The sequence below is a fragment of the Cibotium barometz genome, chromosome 53 (genome assembly GCF_041138505.1).
Source record: "Cibotium barometz isolate CiBa-2024 chromosome 53, ASM4113850v1, whole genome shotgun sequence".
Lineage (NCBI taxonomy): Eukaryota > Viridiplantae > Streptophyta > Polypodiopsida > Cyatheales > Cibotiaceae > Cibotium > Cibotium barometz.
The window spans coordinates 20,355,264-20,377,910 of NC_141098.1; the positions used below are offsets into that span (position 1 = coordinate 20,355,264).

The following is a 22,647-nucleotide window of genomic DNA, read 5'->3' on the forward strand; positions in this document are numbered from 1 at the left end:
CACTATCGCAGATATCCAAGCCATCCGGCAAAGACCCATGCTAGAGCTCCTAGGATGATTACCACTCCAACCATATACTGTTGTACTCAATGTCACTTTTGTACTCCCCCATATTCATGTATTCATGTATCCATGTACTCATGTACCCCATTTTGACTAGTAGCATTAGCTTCCCACTCTCCCTAGTTGCTGCTTCCGGATGCTCCCTACTTATGTATTGTAGGGCTAGATACTTACCTTCAGTCCTTTCTTTTCTTTTCCAGATAGTGTATCAGATGTCGTATGGTTGTAACTTTGGTCTCATAGGTCACTTTGAAGACGTTAATATAACATTTCATTTCATTTCATTTCTCTTAAAAATAAAGCTTGGCTTTCGGACGATAAATGCATTCCTCATCCTTAAATAAATAAATTCTTTCATGAACCTAAATGTCTGGAAGCACTGTTCAATACCATAGGCACTGTGTATCACAATCAATGAAGTGAAAGCTAAGATGCTTTTGATATCTTTTCATTCTTATAATTGATTATTTCTTGCTTGCTATCAGCTTATAAATAGCCGATAAATAGCGGAATTCTCATATTGGATAAAGCAACATGAAGCATGGTCGCAACTAGTCTCACTTGAACTGCTACAATGCACCTGGCTCTCCCGATCTCAACCATTAAACCGTAAATAGTGCTTCATAAGAAGCTAAATGTACATTTGATTAAAATAAGTAATACAGTTGAAAAATGGCACAGATCACGGAATTAAGCATCCCCCCAGTTCATTATGTACACCACCATATGCAGAGGTCTCCACCATATGTCTCAACCTGCACAGTAAAAAAGGAGTGCCAAAAGGGAACTCCACAAGGTCCCAACTAGTCTCACTTGAACTGCTACAATGGCATCTTGGCTCAGCCAATCTTAACCATTAAGCCATAAATAGTGCTTAACCAGAAGTTAAACGTACATTTTATTGGAATAAAAATGCTTGAAGAATGGTACAGATCATTGTATTAAGCACCCCCCTGCTTCATGATGTACATCACCATATGCAGAGATCTCCACCATATCCATGTCTCGACCTGTAGGGGTAAAAAAGAAGTGACAAACTGCCCATGACAAAGAAAACGTTAACTGCTTTGTCCAAGCTTTTAATTCCATCAGCATATGACTTAACCTTGAGGATTCATTTTTCCACAATGATTAGTACATCACCATCAAGACATGATACCATGTTAGTGTTACACGGTGTATGTGCAGATAACCTAAGCTAAGGAAGATGGAAGATATCATGGTGTGTGTGGAGAGAGAGAGAGAGAGAGAGAGAGAGAGCTCTTTTGAAAGCTCAAGAGAGAGTATTGCACGCTCAATGATAGATTAATTGAGTACAATGCATTTGTAGGCTTGCAGCCTTATCTTTTGACCCATACAAATAACACACACTAATAATAAGTGCATGCCACATGGCACACTTATCTTATCCACTCATAAGAGTGCGTTCACACACTCCTAGCACAATAACCTTTTTAAGGGCTGTTCCCACACACGAGACACTGAATCCCAACAAACCCCCCTTTACAGCAAAGGTGGTGTTGTATGGGAGACCTTCAATAGCCATGGCGATTAACTGCAACACATGATACAAAAGAACACTGTGCAAACACCTGAAACCCTTCTGTCAAGCCTGATAGAAGAGCTTGACCACACACGATTGTGCCTACATCAGTCTACGCAAAGACACCCCACCCCCCATTGCTCTAAGCACAGTATGACACAGAAATGCTGGAGCATTACAAAAAGGAAAACACACAAAATACTTGGAATTTGGGGGAATACCTGAGGCCGCGAACACTTGACTCAAACATAATAGGAATTAGATAAATTTTTGAAAGTATGAAAATTTATCGATGATATGCCGATGAAGATTTGCCCTTTTGCATCAGCATTGCCAAGCAATGATTAATTTCTCCATATTTGAGAAAAACCCCCAAAATTTTCAAGTTGCAAAAACTCTAATTTGATGCAGAGGGTTGATTTGTGCAAAATCCCTAAATAATAGCTTCAATCACATGCTTTTTATCTCATTTGAGGAAAGCCCCAAAAATGATTTCTGCATCGGCATTGCCAAGCGATGATTAATTTCTCCATATTTGAGAAAAACCCCCAAAATTTTCAAGTTGCAAAAACTCTAATTTAATGCAGAGGGTTGATTTGTGCAAAAGCCCTAAATAATAGCTTCAATCGCATGCTTTTTATCTAATTTGAGAAAAGCCCCAAAAATGATTTTTGACGTGCAGAAGTAGTGGCGACGGCAGATCTATTGGCAGCGACTGGGCAGCGTAGGAAGAGTTGCACTGGCAGAGGTGGCCTGCTGCGCACTTAGATCACCCAACTGGTGGAGGTGCACCGGCAGCGGCAGTCCCCTACGGAGTAAAAGCACCTGCTGAACAGCGGTCAGCAGCAGCTCAGGTGGAGCACATGTGGCTGCTGCTCAGGTGGCGGCACACACGGGGCAGCGCTAATGGGCAGCACAAGGCGGCGCTGGCAGAGGCAATGATAGCACTGCAGAGGTCAGTTGTGCAGTGTGAGCAGCAGGTAAGAGGCTGTGGTACCATGTTATATCCATGGTGTGTGTGTGTGTGTGTGTGTGTGTGTGTGTGTGTGTGTGTGAGAGAGAGAGAGAGAGAGAGAGAGAGCTAAGTGAAAGCTCAAGAATGAGAGTATTGCACAAGTCAATGATAGATTTATTGATAAAAGTATTGGCTTTTGAAGGCTTGCAACCTTATCTTTTGACCCATACAAATAACACACAAATAAGTGCATGTCACATGGCACACTTATCTGGTCCACTCTTATCGAATAACACACTAATACGTGCATGTCACATGGCACACTGCTTTCTCATTAAGAACTGAAGCCCAAAATTAAAAAAGACTCAAAAATAAAAAATCATCCAAACTGTTAAATTCGCTACATAAACATGGTGGAGGCAAGAAGTCTTGTGATTCCTCAAGTCTTGTCTCCTGGCAAAAACCAGTAGCTGCAGGAAAATTGTGTCTTAAAAGATGGCCACACTAAAGCATAGTGCCTATAGTGAAACAAGCACTAATTCGCACTAACCCAATAAGCTTACTGGTCAATTAGGAGGCGAGCTACCTCGAATCTGCTCTATGGTGTGGTCTTCCGGCTATCCGGAGGCAAGCTGGCCAGCAAAGACAAAACAATCACTGAACTCACATAAAAAACTCAGCCACTTAACATCTAGTCGTTCCACATGCACATTACTATGTCAAAGCACATCTCTAACAAAAATCAAGTACAAGGAAACACTTTGCTTCATTACTTTATTAATCTGAATATGGAATACAAGAGGGATAGTATCCCAGCAATGTCAATGGCATGCTCTTTACGCTTATGCGTAATCATCGGCTTCTTAGTCTTGTAATCCGTTCTCAGATTAAGGCGTGCATGCCAAGGCATTCCAATTTCTGTTAGCAATCATCTCCTGTCTGTATATTTCCACCAAGGCCTCTGTTGTGGGTGTGCCCGCCCGATTTAGGTGTTTTCTCATTTTTCCCCTAGGTGTTTTCTCATTTTTCCCCTCTCCCCTATTTTCTCTAGTGTGGGAGGCTGTCCTGTGGCTCTTGGATGACCCAGTTATGATGGCCGACTGTTTCTACATCTCCACAACTCACTCTGAGTGCTGGCCAACTGCAAGTTGTTGGCCGACTGGAGATATTGCACGTCGGGTGTCATCAGAGTGCTGTTGGCTGCTTTATGTGCTGGCCAACTGGATCATAGGGGCCATATAAAATGGCCCCTAGCCCCCACACACTTCATATTCTGTATTTCGGGATTTCTTGTGTATATAGCAGAGTTACACGCCTCTCTCTCTCCCTCTCTATTGCTGTGCTTGCTCTTGTGTTTTCAGATCTTGTCTTTCATCTCTGCTGCATATTCTGACATGGTATTAGAGCTCTAGGCTCTTTGAAGATCTTGGGAACTGTGTGAGCAAGAGGGGGGCTGTTTTGTTGCTGATTGGTGGACTGTTTTGGACCATTCGGGAAGAGGAGAAGCAAGAGGAAGGCAGCCGGATTGCTGGACAGCCACTTGCAGGTTTAAGTTCTTCATTTTTCCTACCCACCTAGGTTTTAAACCACTATGTTATTGGTCACTATGCTATTGTTCACTATGCTACTAGTCTCAAACCGGTATGATACTAGTCTCAAACCGACCATAGTTAGGAAATGTGGAGTGTCACCTGTACTATGATACTAGTCTCAAACCGATCATAGTTAGGAAATGTGGTGTGTCACCTGCACTATATTGGTATTTAGCCTATCCATGACGTTTCACCAGTAATTACATCTAAACAGTTGGGTATCATAAAGGTTTTCAACTAGTATAATACTGGTCACAAACCACTTGGAAGTAGCTAAGAAGTGTGGAGTGTATCATAAAGGTTTCCAACCAATATGATAATGGTCCCAAACCACTTAGAACCACTTGGAACTAGTATCATAAAGGTTTTCAACTGGTATGATACTAGTACCGGTATGATACTAGTCTATACCGTATAGTACTATTCCAAAACCATCCGGAACCAAATAGGAAGTGTAGAGTGTAGGTCGGGTTATACATATATGATTACAAAACTGGATTTTAACCGGGTGTATTGCACTTGATCTACAAAAATGTGATAAATCATCTAAATTAATAATGTATGTTGGATTTCAGCAAGATCAACTCAAGCCCAATCTCCTACTTAGGAACCAATGTTCAGTGATGTCAATGAGACCATGGCTGCCAAAGGTACTCATCCTAGCATCACAAGATTTGTTTTTCATGCAAATGCCTCTTACTGGTTTTTCTTTTCTAGAAGAGTTACTGAGGACGACTAGTTCACACAAAGGCTGCATAAGTGGTTCTTCTCATCATGAGCCCATTACAGCCATTAGTATTGAGGAATTCACGGATGACTACCTTGAGAATGTTGGGGTAAAGGCATTATGCCCACCCTTATAGTGTGTACTAGCCCATAAGTTGTATAGTACATAGTACACTTAGTACTTTTAATGTACTAAGTGCACTATGTATAGTACATAGTACACTTAGTACTTTTAATGTACTAAGTGCACTATGTGTACTAGAGCAAATATACATGTGTGATAGGGGAGTCACACACTCATACTTGATGAGTTGACTTATCCCCACATGTCTCTCTCTCTCTCTCTCTCTCTCTCTCTCTCTCTCTCCCTTCTTCTCTGTGTGTATGTCTCCCACATGAAACCCTGATTCTCTCCCTTCAACTGGTATCAGAGCCATGGCGATTCAACTGCAGCATTTGCTTGAAGAAGCAGGGGTGCATGTCCACAGGCGTTTTTGACCCCAACTGCAAGGGCCACCGGTTTCACCTCTGTAGCTGACTTTCCATAGCTCCTGCAAGGTTGTGGCGGGCTCTGTGGACCATGACGGGCAGTCCTTCTTGGACGATTACCAGTAGGCGGCCGCCCGGCAAGAATAGGGCATTTCTCGCCCAAGCTGTTGCTCGCAGGCTTTAGCCCGAAGGCCAGATTCACATTGGAGAAAGGCTTGGCCACAGAGACGCCGCCGGCCAGTCAACGCTGGTGTCAGCACGTCGACTGTAGCAAAGCTGCGTGTGGTGTCGCCTGGGTGTGCTGCGTGTGCAAAACTGGTCGCTGGTCGCCTGTGCGCCGAGCTGTTGAGCCGTAGTCGCCTACAAGCGAGCCGTCGAAGCCAGGCTGGGCGAGCACAACCCACCACCATCTGTGTGTAGCCCGCCAGCTTCGGTGAGAGCAGGTGCCTCCAAGAGTGCCTCTATAGCGTTGGACTCGTCCATCGCCAGGATACCCCGCCCACGAGTGTTGCCGTGTGTGGGTCTGATTCGCCACTACCTGCCAGCTCATAGCCAGCCCCCCTAATCAGCGCTGCCTGACTACGCCAACCTGCACGAATATAACTGCCCTCTCAATACCTGCACAGCAACAGCAGCAGCATCATCAGTTCACGAATCAGAGCAATACAACTCCTCCCTTTCTGAAACAAAAAACAGAAATTGTCTGAGGTATTTTGCTTCAATTTTTTGGGATTTTGCATGTCCATTTTCATCAATTGAGCAGGTACAGGTCCAAATTGCTCAGATTTGAGCACAATTGGCAACAATTGGGTGACATTGGTCACATTCCGAGTCAATTGGCAGGAAATTGGATGTCAAAATTTGGGGCTTTTGATGTAATTGTGCCATTGGGCATTCATACATGCTGTATGATGTGAGCAATCTCACATTTGGGGCAAAATTGCAGGAAATTGCAGTGTAAATCAAAGGGCTTTTGTGCCAATTGGGTTGATTTGCATGCAGGCACTGGCATTTGATGCTTTGGGCAATGTGTTGATGCCTGTCAAGCACTCAATGTGTCAGTAAATCAAGGGGCTTTTATGTATTGGATGTATATGTGGCCAGGGGGAAGCATTGTGAAGACTCTGGATGCCTTCATGTGCATTAATGTACCATTCATGATCAGAAATTGATCTTGAACCAAGGGGCTTTTCAAGATTTTGTGCTTGTTGAGCTTGGCAAAGCAGCAAGGAAGACTTTTATGCCTTGAACCCTCAGAAATCCACTTGCAGTCAAGCTTTTGGTCAATTTCAGTTCGGGACTGTCAAGGTCTGATTTTCACTCATTTGGACAGCCAAGAGAGCATTTATTGCTGCTGTACTTACTGGTACAGATTTGGTATAACTTTGTACAAGTTTTGGCATGGCTGTACATTGATTTGAGTGAGGAAAAGGTTCATTTTCAACTGCTGTACTTGCCGGTACAGATTTGGTACATCATTGGTGAGCACTTAGTACTGTTGTACAGTACTTTGGAAGGGGAACAGAGCACATCTAAGGTGCTGTCATGAATCTGCAGCAACCAGATTTTGGTGATTTTATCACATTCAGTGGGAGGAGAGTTGCATTCGTGCTTCTGCAGTGGGAGATAAACTTTGGGAGAACAACTGTGAGCACTTTGTGTGCTTTTGGTGCAGTGTTTGCACATCTTGCAGGGAGTCAGGCATTGACTGTGTCACAAGTTGCATATTGCTATGGCAACCACAGGTGAGAGCTCTTCATTGCTTCACATCAAGAAGCTTGAAGGCTTACATAATTATGACATTTGGCAAACCCAGTGCTATAATGTGTTGCTCCAGAAGAAGCAGCACAAGCCCATCAAAGAAAGGGGTGTAATGCCCACTTCTCTTACTGCTGAAGAATGGGAAGATATGGATGAGCTAGCAAGATCCACCATCATGTTGTCTGTGTCAGACACTTTACTTTTCAGCATACGTGAAGAGAAGACAGCTTGGGGAATGTGGCAGAGATTGCAAGACTTGTATGCCCAGCAAAGTGCCTCAAGCAAAGAGCAGCTCCACACGATCAGCCCTGCAGCATGCGCCTGCTGGCTTGCTTTCTCTCGCTCTCTCTCTCATTCCAACCAGAAAAGCATCGTGCTTTTTCTGTTTTCTGCTTCTCACCCGACTTGCTCATGCGTACAACTGCACAAGCGAAACTCTCCTCTTCTTTGCAAAGCAACGACCCTACTTAGACTACCACCTCCCATCAACATGGGTTTCTTTGATGAAGAAAAAAAACACATACTTAATCTGAAACCAGTAGTATGCACAGAAAAAACAGCAAGCTTTTTAACACATACCTTTCTTCGACCTCATCTTCTCTACCTACCGACTTGCTCGTTCACGAGGTATGCTCCAATACCACTGTCAAATCCCCACGGATCTCCTCATGATCGTTCTCGGTACGAGACTCGAAACCTGCAAACAAACAAGGGGGTGCAAGCCTGACTCACCACCCAACCATGAGAGCCGTGGGCGAGCCCACAGTCTTGGCTATCCCCACCGAGCCACGAGCTGAGCTAACTAGGATGACGTACCGACCAATCTCCTCCTCGCGACGTCCCATACCGCCACGAAGCTGCCCTCGCGGGCCTCGAGATTGCTACCGGCCTTGGCTGCATAAAGCAGGTACACGTCTGCACTAGATCCAGGCTCCAAGACCATAGAGCTCTCACAAACTCACGAGACTCTCTATATCCCAATAACTAACCTTGGCCACCCTTTTATAGGCTCTTGGCCGGTCATCGGGCGTCCACACTTGGGCGCCTGCCCGTCCATACTTGGGTGCCCGCCCGTTAGTATTTCCCTAACTCAGCTCGCCAATCAGCCTGCCTAGTTCCAAGCTTCCCCAAGCCTCAAAACTAGTCTTGCGTGCGTGTAGCACACGGTAGATACACACTGTGCACACGACAATTTCCTAAGAGGGTGATGGGATGCCACTGACGAATCTCCAAACAATCACCACTCTCCTTCGAAATCAAGTGGATCAGTACCTCAGAGAGTCTCTCCGGCATGTGTCCTAAGGCCATGATCTATTTGAAGGCGGCCATGAAATCGACTTCCATGATATCCCAACAGCGCAAAAAAAGAGAGATTGGTGAGTCATCCTCACCTCGACAGCCATAATATCTAAAAGCACTAACAATCAATGCATGCAAGATAGGATCATCTTCCACACGGGAAGGAGGAAGAGCCTAGGCTCTGATACCAATGTATTGCCCCAAAAGGAGTTGCGCACTGTAACTCGCTTGCCCAGGGGACTAAGGACTTTGATACACTTTTAGATACTATCAAATACTTACGTAACATTTAAACATGAAACATGGCCACAGCCTTGACATATTTCCATAATCACTTTGCATAAAACATAGAAACTGGAAACATCCATTGAAAGCTGAAAATAGACACTTGCACAAAACATAAGACACTGCACTAGGGCCGGAATGGGCCGATCCCCTCCTTGGATAATTTTATTACCAAGGAGTATTTGAAATATGTACGAGCTTTAAGGGCTCATCCATAACAAGGATTCTTGCTGGATTATCCATATACAATTGCCAATTGCCAAATTACACGGGTTATCACCAAAAGCCCCAAAATAAACGACGTGTGTACAAACCTTCACTTCCTGTGAGGATTCTGATTTTCCCCATCACCTGAGATCTTCAAGATGCCATATGTGATAACAAAACTCAGCTGAAGCAAATAATACTTCCATATATAAAATATGTCCAAAATACCCATGAAATGCAAGCTCAGGCAGCCATAAAACTAGTGTAGAAACAGTCCATGCAGCTTTAGACACCATCTTGGGCACCATGAACAAGCCATGGCAACACCACACGCAGCTACAACATGTCTGGTAGCACCACAGGCAGCCGAAACACGTCGGACAGCAACAATAGAGCTGGCACATCAAGTACATAATCTTGTACGGCAGGTTCAAAATCTGGTAGAGCATGTCCATGGGCTGGTATAGTAGGTACAAAATCCGTTACAGCAAGTACATGGGCTAGTACAGCCCTCAAATCAGCCGGTACAACAACTACAAGCCATCATAAAGGGTGCCAATAGTGAGGGAGAGGCGGCTACAACAGCAAAACAGCCTTGAAACTGTATGAGCAACCAACATGGTAGAGGCTAGTTTGCAGCAAGAAAGCCTCCTCTAAATGAAGAGAGAGGGCTCTAATTTATAGATTTGGGCCTTGCATGAGATAGAATGGAAAGTAAAAGCTATAATGACAAGTGTAGAGCAGAGGTGACAAGTGTGAGGCCACTTGTCTCACTTTGATCCACTGTCTTACCACATGTCCCAATTTAAGAGATGGTTCCCTCCATAAACTTCATCTCTAAAAATATCTCAACTCGTAGACATTTTGTCAAAGGTGCTTCAACAAGTCACCCCATTTGCCTAGTTTAGGGACGTGATGACACGAACAGAATTTCCATTCAGGTTTGTCCAAAAATAGTAACCCTCCTAGATTTTAGGAGCGTGATCCTTTGTATTCCACAATAATTCTCCATTCTCAAATCTTGTACTTTCCAAATATTTAAATGTCCTGGAGTCCAACTGACCCCTTTCATATTGGGAAATGTCCAAACTAGTTACAAGCACAATCTTGCCACACACTTAAACTATTAATACTATTAAACAAGATTACATGGCAAAAACCAAACAAGATAGCAATGTTAAAATTTAAATGACGTTGCAATAGGGTCCGAAGGGCTGTAATATGATTATATTACCAAGGATTCCTCAAAATAAAAGCTTCATGGGCAACACATGCCACATTTCCAATGACATTCATGCAATGATAACACTTTGCAAACATGATTGTCGATGTTAGGGTTGCTTCTAGTGCTTTTATCGCGAAGAATCTCACTCCTCAATCCCGAGTGACTTGCCACAAGAAGCAACCATGCTCCACCGGCAGCCTTACACATACATGTGTGCGCCAAGTCCACACATAGGAGACCTTAATGGTCAAGCACACCGATGTAGAGTAGGTTAAATGAACTTGGAGAAGCCCTTGCCAATGAATTTGTTGAATTTGTAAGTAGAAATCAGCTTTTGGTCAAGTTGTCAAGGTTAGAAATGCTCAAAAGCATTTTCAGCAGGTACATATCCAAGAGATCGCAGCCTAAAAGGATTCTCAAAGACTGGACAGCAGTGTAGCACTCATTTGCCAAATGATCCAAAGGTTGGAGAAGCAAGAAACCATGCCAAAAAGTATGTGTATGGACTGGTTATGCTGAGAATTCCCTTCTTCCACCTCCTCATGAAAAAGACGCCTATTTCCAATAAGTGCCCAAACTCACTTATATCCTGCCTGCCCATGCTATAATGAGGTGTGGATGTCCAAACTCACTTATAAGTTGTCTGGTCATACTTTAATGAAATGTAAGCCTACAAAGCAACAAAGTGAGCTATAACTCTAGCAAGCTTAAATAAAAAGTTTAGAGTCACACCTACCACATGTCTACAGCCCACAAGCAAGGTCAGAATTAAGATTCACATGCATAGCTCATGAGAGGGCATCCTCCCCGTAAACTAGACACATAGATCTTGCAAGCAGTAAAACATTTCACACAAAAACAATTCCAAGCATGCAAATATGCCATTCATAAGAATGTGTTAGACAATCTCCCTTTTATTAGCTTGTAGCAAGCAATCATAGTCAACCTTTCTCCTAGGATTCCATCATGGTCACCTACATGGTATCAAAGCCACTGGCTTCTCTATCTGCCATTTGGTAGGTGTCTCTTGTGGTGTCACCGTCTCCTTTGGTGTTCACCGACTTCTTATACTCGTGTTTTTGTTGCTCTGTTGGCTCATCATCTCCGCCCATGGGCGGGGCTCTCATGATAGGGTATCGACCATGCTGAGCCACAGGCGCCAGCAGAGCTAGGAGGCAAAACCTTGGGCGGACCTCCTCCCCCATTGGCTCACTTGATGGGTCCGTTTTTTTACCAAGCTTCCCCTTGCCGGCTAACTTGTTGTTCAGGCCTTCCACCACATTTCATCTTCCTTGCGACGGCACGCTCCTTTGCTCCGACTATGCGCTACATGTTCTCTTGCCATCAGCCACTCGGCTGCACCTCCTCACTCGGCTTGGCGTTTGCCTCATCTACACTCTTCGCCACCTCTCAGTCCTTTGGCCCACCTGTTGCCTATCCTTTCAACCCATCATCAACAAGTGCTACTCCTCTCTATTGCGGCTACTACCAGCTTCGCTGCTGCGTCTAAGGCTAACCTCTTCCAACAAATACTACTTCTGCCACATCAGTGATGTCCCAAAATTAATATGCTATATCGAAGTTGGGCCTTTATAATTTTTTGATTAGAGCTCCTTTATCTTATTGCAAAATTAAAGCTACTATAGTCCACAAAATTTGGGGATTTTACATAAATGTTGATTAAACCATCAAATCAGAGGCATTACCTCTGCAAAAATTTAGGGCTTTTCCCAAATATGAAAAAAAAACGACAAATTAAAGCTCCGAAGCCACAAGAAATTCGGGCCTTTCAGAAATTAGGGCAAAATTGGCCTAATAATAGATTCTACTCCATCCAAAATTTGGGGTTTTACTTAAATGTTGAGAAAATCATCAAATGGAAGACCCGGCACCAACAAATTTCAGGGACTATCTACAAGAAAGCCTTCTACGTCAAAATGACAAATCTACATCAACAAAAATCTCAGGGCTCTTCATTACAACTTCCAATTCGTGCACTTTTGGGTACTTTGCCCTAGCTCCCAAGCCTAAAAAGTCTACCGGTCACTTGGCGCAAGTGACATTGTCTTGGCACATCAATGCAAAAGCTTCCATAAACATATCATCAACATGAAAGTCATTAAACTTCCAAAAATTTACCTTTTCTTGTTTATGTGCAAGTCATGGGTTCTCTGCCCGAGGAGTCTCCCGAAATCTGAGTTAAATAATCCCTGTGTGTGTTTTTTCCTTGCCTTCACTTATAAAAGACTCCATGATATCTTTTATCCTTGTTAGGAGCTAGGGGAGTAACAAACAGTTGGCCTTGCCGCTTCGGTCACTTGCTAATTGGAGGATTAGCATGGCACCGGAGGTGCACATGGCTAGATCACTCCCTTGCAACATGTGATGGAGTTAGAAGGTAGCTACTTCCTTTGCGCGTTGGGTTTCACCACCTTCGCTCCGAAGGGGGGTTTCTTGGGTATTCGAAGCCTCATGTGTGTGAAGCAACTCTTACTATGTGTTAGTGTGTTTATGTGTGTGAACAACCACTTATAGCTAGGTATTATGGGATGTGATAAGCAGTGATGTCATAGGCCTAGCCATGTGTCATTGCCCCAATGTGCATGATGTGTCAAAAGATAAGGCTATAAGCCTATAAAAGCATTGTACTCGTTGGAGTTCTCAACACATCAACTAAAATCATAATCATTGAGCTGTGCAGCCTGTTGTCTTTCTCTTTGAGCTTTGTCACATCATTCTCTCTCTAGCTTTCTCTCTTTGCACACGCTACCACATAGCATGGACAACTTCCACCCTCCGTAGTCGACCTTCCTGCTAGGATTCCATCATGGTCGTGTTAGCACATTCATCCCCAGATTCTGCTCTTTTATGGTGCCCATTTGGTCCCTTTTGCATGGCCCTTGCTTGTGGGCTGGCCACCCCTTTTTCTAGTATTTTTCTGGGATTTTTCCCAGCTTTTCTGGCATTTTCCAATCGGCCTGTCCAGTAGCTCCAGTCGGCCTGTTTTGCAGCTCCAATCGGCCAGCTTACCCCTACTACAAATAGTGGGTGCTAGCCTCTCATTGTTCATTCAGTCTTGTACATATTTTGCTCCCTCACTTATGAGACTTGTAGTGTCTCTTGCTTGGGACTGTTTTGCTTCAGTATATTCGGCATAGTTTTCTCCATATCTTTGTCTCTCTTGCACTCTCTGTTCAGCACATTCTAGTGCCACTCTGCTTCCGCTCTGTGCACTCTTTCATGGTATCATCGGTCCAGGTTTAGCAACCTCTTTGCTGCCCCAGATTCAGCACTGTTTTCAGCACCCTCTCCTCTGCATTTTCTTTTCCACGTGGAGATTGGACATAGCGTCTACTTCAGAGTTTGTGCATTTTTTTCTTGAGATTGAGCCCAAGCTTTTGTGATGGCTGCACCGACTTCTCTTCATACGTTTGCTGAGTCTGCAAAGTTGGATGGTTCCAACTACACCCTATGGAAGGTGAAGGTGAAGGTGAAGGTGAAATCGGCCTTGCGTAGCGTGGATCTTTGGGATTGGCTTGTTACACCGGCCAATGCCACCCCTCCCACCCTTGCTTCCAGTGGTGCGACTCAGGCACAGATTGATATTTGGCAATCGAATGATCGACACGTTTTCTCCTTTCTGATGTTGAACTGTCAGGATTCTATTCTCTCTCATGTGCGTACAGCAGATGCTGCACATGAAGTTTGGAAGGCTTTTGCAGATCTCTATGAGATTAAGTCTCTGGGTCGGATTTTGGCATTGGAAAAGCAACTTATGAACTTATCAGTTTCTGCCTTTCTATCTTTATCTGCTTTCATCTCGAAGATGAAAGATCTCCGGGACGAGCTTGCTATTTGTGGCAAGGACATCTCCACAGAGGACATGGCTATTCGGCTACTCTCCAAACTTCCAGAGAGGTTTGATGCATACTTTCAGTCTCTTGTTTCTTCTCCTCGTCCTGTTCCAGTTACTTGGGAGGAAGTACTCCCCTCCGTTATGCAGATTGAGTCTCGCTTTGAGGAGCGGACTGGCACCTCTGGTGGCCCTGATGGAGCTTTGGCAGCACGAGATAAAGGGAAGAATCAACAAAAGAAAGGAAAAGGGGTTCTGACAAGAACTCCAAGGATTCCGACAAGGATAAAGATAACAAATCTTCAAAGAATAAGGACATTGAATGTCATTATTGTGGCAAGAAGGGTCACAAGTCACCCCAATGACACAAGAAGAAGCGTGATGAAGCAGCAAAGAACTCTTCCTCAACAGCGGTGTCTCAACCCAAGAAGAATGATGGCATTCTTCTCTTAGAAGGTACTCGGCGTATACTTGCTCTTGTGACTTTTCAGTCACGGTCTTGGATTGTTGATAGCGGTGCTACTGCTCATATGACATCCCATCGAGATTAGTTTGAGGACTTCACTCCCAGATCAGGCGAGATCACTCTGGTTTTCTTCTTCTATGCCAGTGCATGGTCATGGCACTATTCCCATCTTCTGTTCTGACAAGGACAAGAGGTACTTCTCTGACGTTCTGTATATTCCAGATTTGGCTTTTAACCTTTTGTCAATGAGTGCTCTTACAGCTTAGGGTGCGGAGGTGATCTTTTCTCGTTATGAGATTACCATTCGTGATAAGGCGACTGGTAGCATCTTGGCTCAGGGAGTCCAAGATAGTGGTCTCTACAAGTTGACCGCTCTGCTTTCTTCTGGTGCTTCTTCTGCTCTTTGGCATGCTCGGTTTGGCCATTTGAGCTATTAGCTTCTACAGCGAGCTTCAAGGATGGGTTGGTTGAGGGATTACCGACCATCAAGGCTCCATCTACTGCTTGTTCCTCTTGTTTACAGGGGAAGCAACACCGAGCCGCCTTTCCGAAGGAGGCGACACACAGATCTTCAACATCACTTGCTCTCATTCATGCAAACTTATGTGGTCCTATGAGTACCGCGTCTTTGAGTAAGGCGTTGTACATGCTCGTGATGGTGGATGATTTTAACAGATATACTTGGGTTTTCTTTCTGAAGACCAAGGATGAGACTTTTCAGCACTTCTGTGATTGGAGAGCTGAGGTGGAAAAAGAGACCGATCACTCAGTCAAGGCTCTCAGGACCGATGGAGGGGGTGAGTTCACATCCCAGGAGTTTAAGCAATATTGCAAGACACATGGCATTCGGAGACAGCTTACTACATCCTATACTCCATCACAGAATGGAGTTGCAGAGAGGAAGAATAGGACAATTATGGAGATGGCCCGTGCTATGCTTGAGCATTCTTTGCTACCTCGACGTTTCAAGGCTGAGGCGGCTTCCACTGCTGTCTACATTCAGAACAGGTCTCCTACTGCTGCTCTTCCCGATAAGACTCCATATGAGGCTTTCCATGGTGAGAAGCCCTCCGTTGTTAATTTCAGGATATTTGGGTGTACGGTGTATGTTCATGGTCTAAAGCAAGATCCGCGGGCTTGGTACCAGCGGATTGATGAGTTCTTTCAAAAGCTCGGCTTGCGCCGTTCTCGCGCAGATTCGAACCTTTATATCCTCCTTGAGAGGGGGTTGATTGTTATCATTGTGGTCTATGTTGATGACCTCATCTTTATAGGTTCTTATTCTGTGCGGATCCATTCTGTTATGGATGCTTTGGAGACAGAGTTTGAGATGATGGATCTTAGCCTCTTGCATTATTTTCTTGGCTTTGAGATTTGGCAGACCTCAAAGGGCGTTTTCTTCTCTCAACAGAAGTACACTCGGGAGATTCTAGACAAATTTCAGATGACTGGGTGCAAACCAGTATCTTCTCCTATGGATATTGGTGAGAAGCTTTCTTCACTTGATGCTTCTCCAGGGGCTGATCAGGGACAGTATCGGGTTCTCGTTGGTTATTTGGTATGGTTGACCTACTCCCGATTGGACATATGCTTCGCAGTCAGTTTATTGAGTTCCTTCTCATCTAAACCCCGTCAGCAACATTGGCGGTGTTCGGTACTTGCGTGGCACTCTGGATTTTGGCATCTTTTATGGCCAAGGACGCACTCTTGTTGGATGGTCTGACTCAGACTGGGCGAGAGATCCAGATACACGGCGTTCGACCACTGGTTGTGTTTTCTCACTTGAGTCTGGAGCCATTTCTTGGAGCAATAAAAAGCAGCCTACTGTGGCGCTTTCCTCTGCCGAGGCGGAGTACTGTGCAATTTGTTATGCTGCATGTGAGGCGATATGGTTGCGGAGATTATTGGAGGAGCTCGGCCGTCCTCCTACCCGGATCTACTCTTCTTTGGTGTGACAATCAGAGTTGCATCGCCATTGCCAAGAACCCTGTGTTTCATGCTCATACGAAACACATTGAGATTTAGTATCACTATGTTCGTGAACAGGTTCTTGCTAGAGATTTGCGTTTGGATCGGAGTTTGTTCAGCATCTGGTGCTGAGAGGGGGTGTTAGCACATTCATCCCTAGATTCTGCTCTTTTATGGTGCCCATTTGGTCCCTTTTGCATGGCCCTTGCTTGTGGGCTGGCCACCCCTTTTTCTAATATTTTTCTGGGATTTCTCCCAGCTTTTCTAGCATTTTCCAGTCGGCCTGCTATCCAATAGCTCCAGTCGGCCTGTTTTACAACTCCAATCGACCAAATTACCCCTACTATAAATAGTGGGTGCTGGCCTCTCATTGTTCATTCAGTCTTGTACATATTTTGCTCCCTCACTTATGAGACTTGCAGTGTCTCTTGCTTGGGACTGTTTTGCTTCAGTATATTCAGCATAGTTTTCTCCATATCTCTCTCTATTGCACTCTCTATTCAGCACATTCTAGTGCCACTCTGCTTCCGCTCTATGCACTCTTTCAGGTCGCCTATAAATATTGTGTGTGAATGTGATAAGCAGTGATGTCATAGGCCTAGCCATGTGTCATTACCCTAGTGTGAGTGATGTATCAAAAGAGATAAGGCTATAATCCTATAAAAGCATTGTACTCATTGGAGTTTTCAACACGTCAATTAAAATCATAATCATTGGGTCGTGGAGTCTAATGTCTTTCTCTTTGAGCTTTGTCACATCATTCTCTCTCTGCACACTTACCACACAACACGAACAACTTCCACCCTCCGTGGTCGACCTTCCTCCTGGGATTTCATCATGGTCACCTACACATGACACAAGCCCCTAAAGCCTAATGCATGTAACAAAAGCCCTCCACTAGTCTGTCGTTAACCTACCAAAAATCCATTGAGATACTTTCCCATTTCTAACCAAAATCTCTAATGGAAGCACCAAGCCACCCTGATGGAAGTAAGGTCCCACAATAATGTGGACTAAAATTTGTAACTTCACCTCATGAAGATGAGTTGACGAAACTAACTGATAATAATGGCCTCGCACGTCGTCCCATTTCTTTTACTAGAATCTCTAATGGAAGCAACAAGCCACCTTGACGCAAGTAAGGTCCCACAGTAATGTGAACTAAAACTCATAACTTCACTTGATGAAGATGAGTCCACGAGACTAATTGATAATAATGGCCTCATGTTAAAATAATGCATCTTCATATGCTGTCGTGGAGGTCCTGTCTGTTTCTACAGCCGACCTAGTTCATGCACAAGTATATAAGAGTTGCTCTCTTTTATTCATTCTATCATCCAACATTGCCCTATTTGCTGGCTCTTGTACTCTGTAACCTCAAGCTAATAAAGCTCTTGTTCTTGCTTGCAATCTTTCCCTCTCTCATGTTTATTTGCTTCCGCTTGTGCACACTCTTTCATGGTATCATACGCTTAGGCTTTGGCTGCTGCACAATCTGCTCTTTGCTTCTCTCCTTCTTCAACTATGCCTTGCATTTTCTACTTCCCTAGATTCTCCACGCTGTAGATACTTCCAACAGTGGCTACGTTCTTCCTTAGCTGTGTTTTTTGATCTACAAGCCCTCCTACTGCTATCGGCCAGCCCCAGGCTGCGTTTTCTTCTACAGAGGCAAGTGGAGGAGTTCTAGAATTCAGTAAGGGCATCAATTCTTTGGAAGGTTCTTGAAGGATATTTTTGCTAGACAAGTGGCACATCAGCTCTTCTTCCTCCAAGATCCCCTCCCCCTTACGGTAGGAGGTTCCCGGTCGTGTGTTTTGGGTTTCTTTTACTGCTGTCCAGCCTGCATCTTCAAAGGGGGCTACTAGTCCCTAATTGAATCCTGTGAAAAGGTGCTTGAGAGAGCACGTGTATTGCTTAGCTACAGAGGTTGTTTGAGACATAGCTCTTGTACGAGCCATCTCACCAGAGGTCTCCCCCACCGTGCAAACATTGGATTGTGCTACTTCTGTTTGGAGAAAGTAGACAGATCTATATGCACGGGACTCTACAATGCGGTCTGTCAATCTATTGGGTCAACTCTTTTCTCTAGAGTTTACAGGAGGGACTTTCATGCAATCGTTTTGTGATGAAGGTTAAGGTAATCCATGACCAATTATTGGCAATGGGTACTGCCCTAACCTCTTCTCAGTTAGCTGCTCTCCTCCTCCTCATCAGGCTTCTTGCAGATTATGACATGGTTTCCCGAGCTTTGCGGGTTCAGATCACAACACGTTCCCTCGAGTTTCATGATCTGTGTACTCTCCTCTTGGAAGAGGAATCCATCCTAGTTTCACAAGGAAAGTTGAAAGTTTCATCGTCTTTTGGACCTGATCATGCACTCCCGACGATGCAGAAGAAAGTTCGGAGTCGGTGTTACAAGTGTGGTAAGAAAGGCCACGTAACAAAAGGATTGTCAGTCAAAGGACAAAGGCAAAGCCAAGGACAAGGACAAGGACAAGTCTTCAAAGAAGGGCAAAGACAAGTCACAGGACACTGACACAGACTCGTCTAGTGATAACCCCGGCTCTCCCAAGGTCTTACAGACTCGAGAGAACATGACTGGTGTCCTCCTCTGATCCTAAGGGCTTCCCCCCGCATGTTGTCTTCCAAAAACGGCTTGTGGGCAGGAGAGGGGGCTTTCAAAAGCTCTCTTATATATTAAATCTGGAGCACGGGACCCGTGTGTCGGAGTTCCAAGTATAAAGACAGGCAAGTTCACTTGATGGTCTGGGTGAGTTCCAAGATCAACCAAGTTTCCTTCATGGTTCGGATGAGTTTCAGAACTATTGGTCAGCAGAGACTATGGACAAGATGTGTTCCATGTTCATTTGTTCGAGGTTATTAGATGTGATGTGTTCAAAGTTCTACTTTGAGTTTGGAGCCAAGCAGATTTTCTTTTGCTCTTTACAGTGGCATTATGTTTTCTAAAGACAACAAGCTGACATGTGCATTTTCCGAGGTGTACTCAGTACTGGCCATGCTGAGGTGTCCATGGTCACACCTTCATCATCAGTTTTCTTCTTACTTTTTTGCACACTTCAAGATGCAGAGGGGGTGTTAAAATAATGCATCTTCATATGCTGTCGTGGAGGTCCTGTCGGCCTGTTTCTACAGCCGACCTAGTTCATGTACAAGTATATAAGAGTTGCTCTCTTTTATTCATTCAATCATCCAATAGTGCCCTATTTGCTGGCTCTTGTACTCTGTAACCTCAAGCTAATAAAGCTCTTGTTCTTGCTTGTAATCTTTCTCTCTCATGTTTATTTGCTTCCGCTTGTGCACACTCTTTCACATCACACATCTTTATCCATTGAGAAGTTTGAAGGCTTATTGGTCCACCACCCATGCAATTCTATGAGGACTAATTCACCAATGGGTCGCTTTTGTTGCTATGTGCCTAGCATGAGGCCATGCAGCTGAGGACACTTTAGCCTACATGATACATTTCTCTCCAGCACTGCCTTTCACACAATCTTTGGGGAAAGAGGTGATAAGTCAAGGCTCAAACAGGAAGCCATTATAAAGGGCAGTAAGCCAGAGGCTGCCAGACAGCCAGTAGGTAGAGAAGATAGGAAACTTCTCCATGTCTGTGGCTGTGATTTCAGGCAAGCATCAAGATTCAAGACCCATGAAAGCCAATCATAAACTATTAACTTCTGTGCAAATAGGTTCTTAATCTTAAACAAAAGATGCATTTTTTTGCTATTGCCAAGTAGGGAGGCTAGGTTGTAAAACCTTTAGGTTGCTAGAGCTCCATCAATGAGGCTCATCTTCAACATAAACTACCCAATGATGCTAACACCAAGCAAGTAGATATACCTGATAATCGACAATATACACTTTTTTGGGCTAGTTCTGCCTTGGAAACATCCTTTCGGTTTCCCTTTGCTCGATTTGCTGTTGCCTGTCACAGAAATCACAAATTAGACTCATCTTGAAGGATTCTAACAAACAAAAATGTGCCTTTGTGATAGATGCAACTTTATCAATGGCTACATCCTACCCCATTGTACTGGCCTGTGATGTAAATCCTAGCTTTGAAAAGCCAGAGAAGGATGCAACGTGCAAAGCAAGGGCACAACCATAGCATGTGTGCCTACATAGAAACACATCCTTGCTTGACAATGAACGCAACCTTAATTTCTAATGCATAATGTAAGAGTTTGATAGCGGAGCTCACCTGCATTACTTGGCAATTATCCAGTGTGCTTGTCCCACCCTGCATTACACCACAAAAGATTAGCTTTTAACCGTTTGACAAAAAAGCAAACATGCCAGATCAGGTGAAGCAGTAAATGCTCTAATCTACAGGCCGTGAGCAGACAAGTCTACAGAGCTTTATGAATTGAAATACCTGTTAAAATTAGTTCAAAAATACTGGGTTTAGTTCATGGACCAAATCCAGGCATGCCTACATAGCTTCAGAAAGAATAAACGTATGTTGAGGCATGCTCAGTTTGTTGTATGGTTCATCAACAGGCATGAGTCATGACTACATAGTTTGAAAAAGGAGCACATCAGTTGAGATTAGGCTAATGCATACCATGAACAGGCATGCCCAATATGCTTACATTCCGCTGGGATTAGGTCATGCATTCTGGGGTTTGTTCACAACCAAACATACTTGCATGACTTTAAAAAGGTAAGGAGTGGAGAAAACTCGGTTTTCTTGTTCTAGAGACCACAAATGAAATAGAGAAAACGTGTTCGTATTCGTGTTCGTGTGCTGGTGTAGTGGTTTACACATCGAGCTCTCAATCGAGGGATCCCAGGTTCAAGTGCGCGCGCGCGCGCGAGAGAGAGAGAGAGACAGAGAGACAGAGAAGGCATTTGTGGTGATACCTTGGAGTAGGGCAGGATGTGGTCGTAGTCGTAGCAGAGGCAGCCGGAGCATCCGACGAGCTTTCGGAAAACGAGGTTTCCGACCGGATCACGACGCCAGCGGGAGGGGTCGCGGCCCTTCACCACCTCCGCTTTCTGCCAGCACTGCTCCTTCACCTCCACCGGAAAGGAGCGCGGTCCCGAGGGCGGGGACGCCTCCTCTTCTTCGTCCTCCTCTCTCTTCTTCTGCTTACTTGCCTTGGCAAAGGCCCGGGCAGCTCGCGACAGGCCTCTCACCATGTCCTCTCCGCGGACCAATACCAGCCCGGTACTGCTCCTAACTCCTTCCGTTGCCTAGCTCTTGCTGGCTGTCCATACGACCTTGCTCTCTTTTCATGGCATGGATGGAAGGAAACTGACCCTCGAGAAAATGAAGAAGAACATCTTTCCCATACCCATGGATGTCGTTACTGCCCACAACACCACATCTTTGCATCTTCCACAATGGTCGACTTGTGGATCTTACCATACCTCTTCCTTGCATTGAGAGCTGTTGGGATCAAAGACCTTGAAACCATAGAGAGCATCCCCGAGGACTGCAACATGCATTTCACATGGAAGAACATAGCCCCATTGGATGTCCACATGTTTATGAACAACCATCTGCTACTACAAGCCATTGGAATCCTACGAAAATTGATATGTTATTAAGTGTGTGTGCAAATGATTGCCATTCATATGTGCCTTGCATAATCTGGGAGCATCGATTGTGCACAAATCATCTCGCAAGTAACTAATGTAGTAAGTCCTTGTCAAAGCTAGTCACAATTTTGAACGTGAAAATATTCCCCACCAAAGATTGAATATTCATAGCTTGTCACACTTCAAGGGAAACAATACCACACGTTGGGCACATTTCAATGCAATAGAAAATGAAGTTGCATTGATAAGTCCAAATCATCCATGCAATAGAAAATGAAGTTGCATTGATAAGTCCAAATCATCCATGTATAATCAAGAAGCAATAGAAGGTTATTTTAATCTTGTGTGATTGTAAAAAAACTAAGTACTTAATCAGCACAAAGTAGCATGTATGCATCGCCAACAAGAGCAATAGGAGTAGGAGACATCAACATGAGCATCTTATTATTACAATTTGAGCAATTTGATGGGAAATTTCTTTAGCGAGCATTTGATGGTGAGCTTTTTTTAGGGTAAGCTTTCGTTCCATCGATTAGTGATGTGGCAATGGGGTTTCCAAGTTAGCATGTCGCACGGCACATATGGACATTACACAATATGGGAATACCATACATATCGACAACATCCATATACATCATCGGCATGCCAAACAC

General features: G+C 44.3%; 1 protein-coding gene across 3 annotated transcripts; it reads right to left on the bottom strand.

Annotated features, from left to right (window-relative positions):
- Nucleotides 1-478: 478 nt before the first annotated feature.
- On the bottom strand, nt 479-21,792 carry LOC147608383 (HNH endonuclease). Of its 3 annotated transcripts, XM_086789148.1 has the most exons (5): nt 21,314-21,792; nt 20,652-20,690; nt 20,291-20,375; nt 3,148-3,193; nt 479-1,073 (listed from the first exon to the last, which is right to left on the bottom strand). In XM_086789148.1, exons 1-5 carry the CDS (start codon nt 21,590-21,592, stop codon nt 1,034-1,036), a joined length of 489 nt encoding a protein of 162 aa, XP_086645274.1. In that variant the 5' UTR covers nt 21,593-21,792; the 3' UTR covers nt 479-1,033. The 3 variants fall into 3 exon arrangements, with proteins under 3 accessions (XP_086645274.1, XP_086645273.1, XP_086645275.1); XM_086789147.1 differs by lacking the exon at nt 3,148-3,193 and having other exon boundaries at nt 479-1,100; XM_086789149.1 differs by lacking the exon at nt 3,148-3,193 and having other exon boundaries at nt 21,314-21,787.
- Nucleotides 21,793-22,647: the final 855 nt, after the last annotated feature.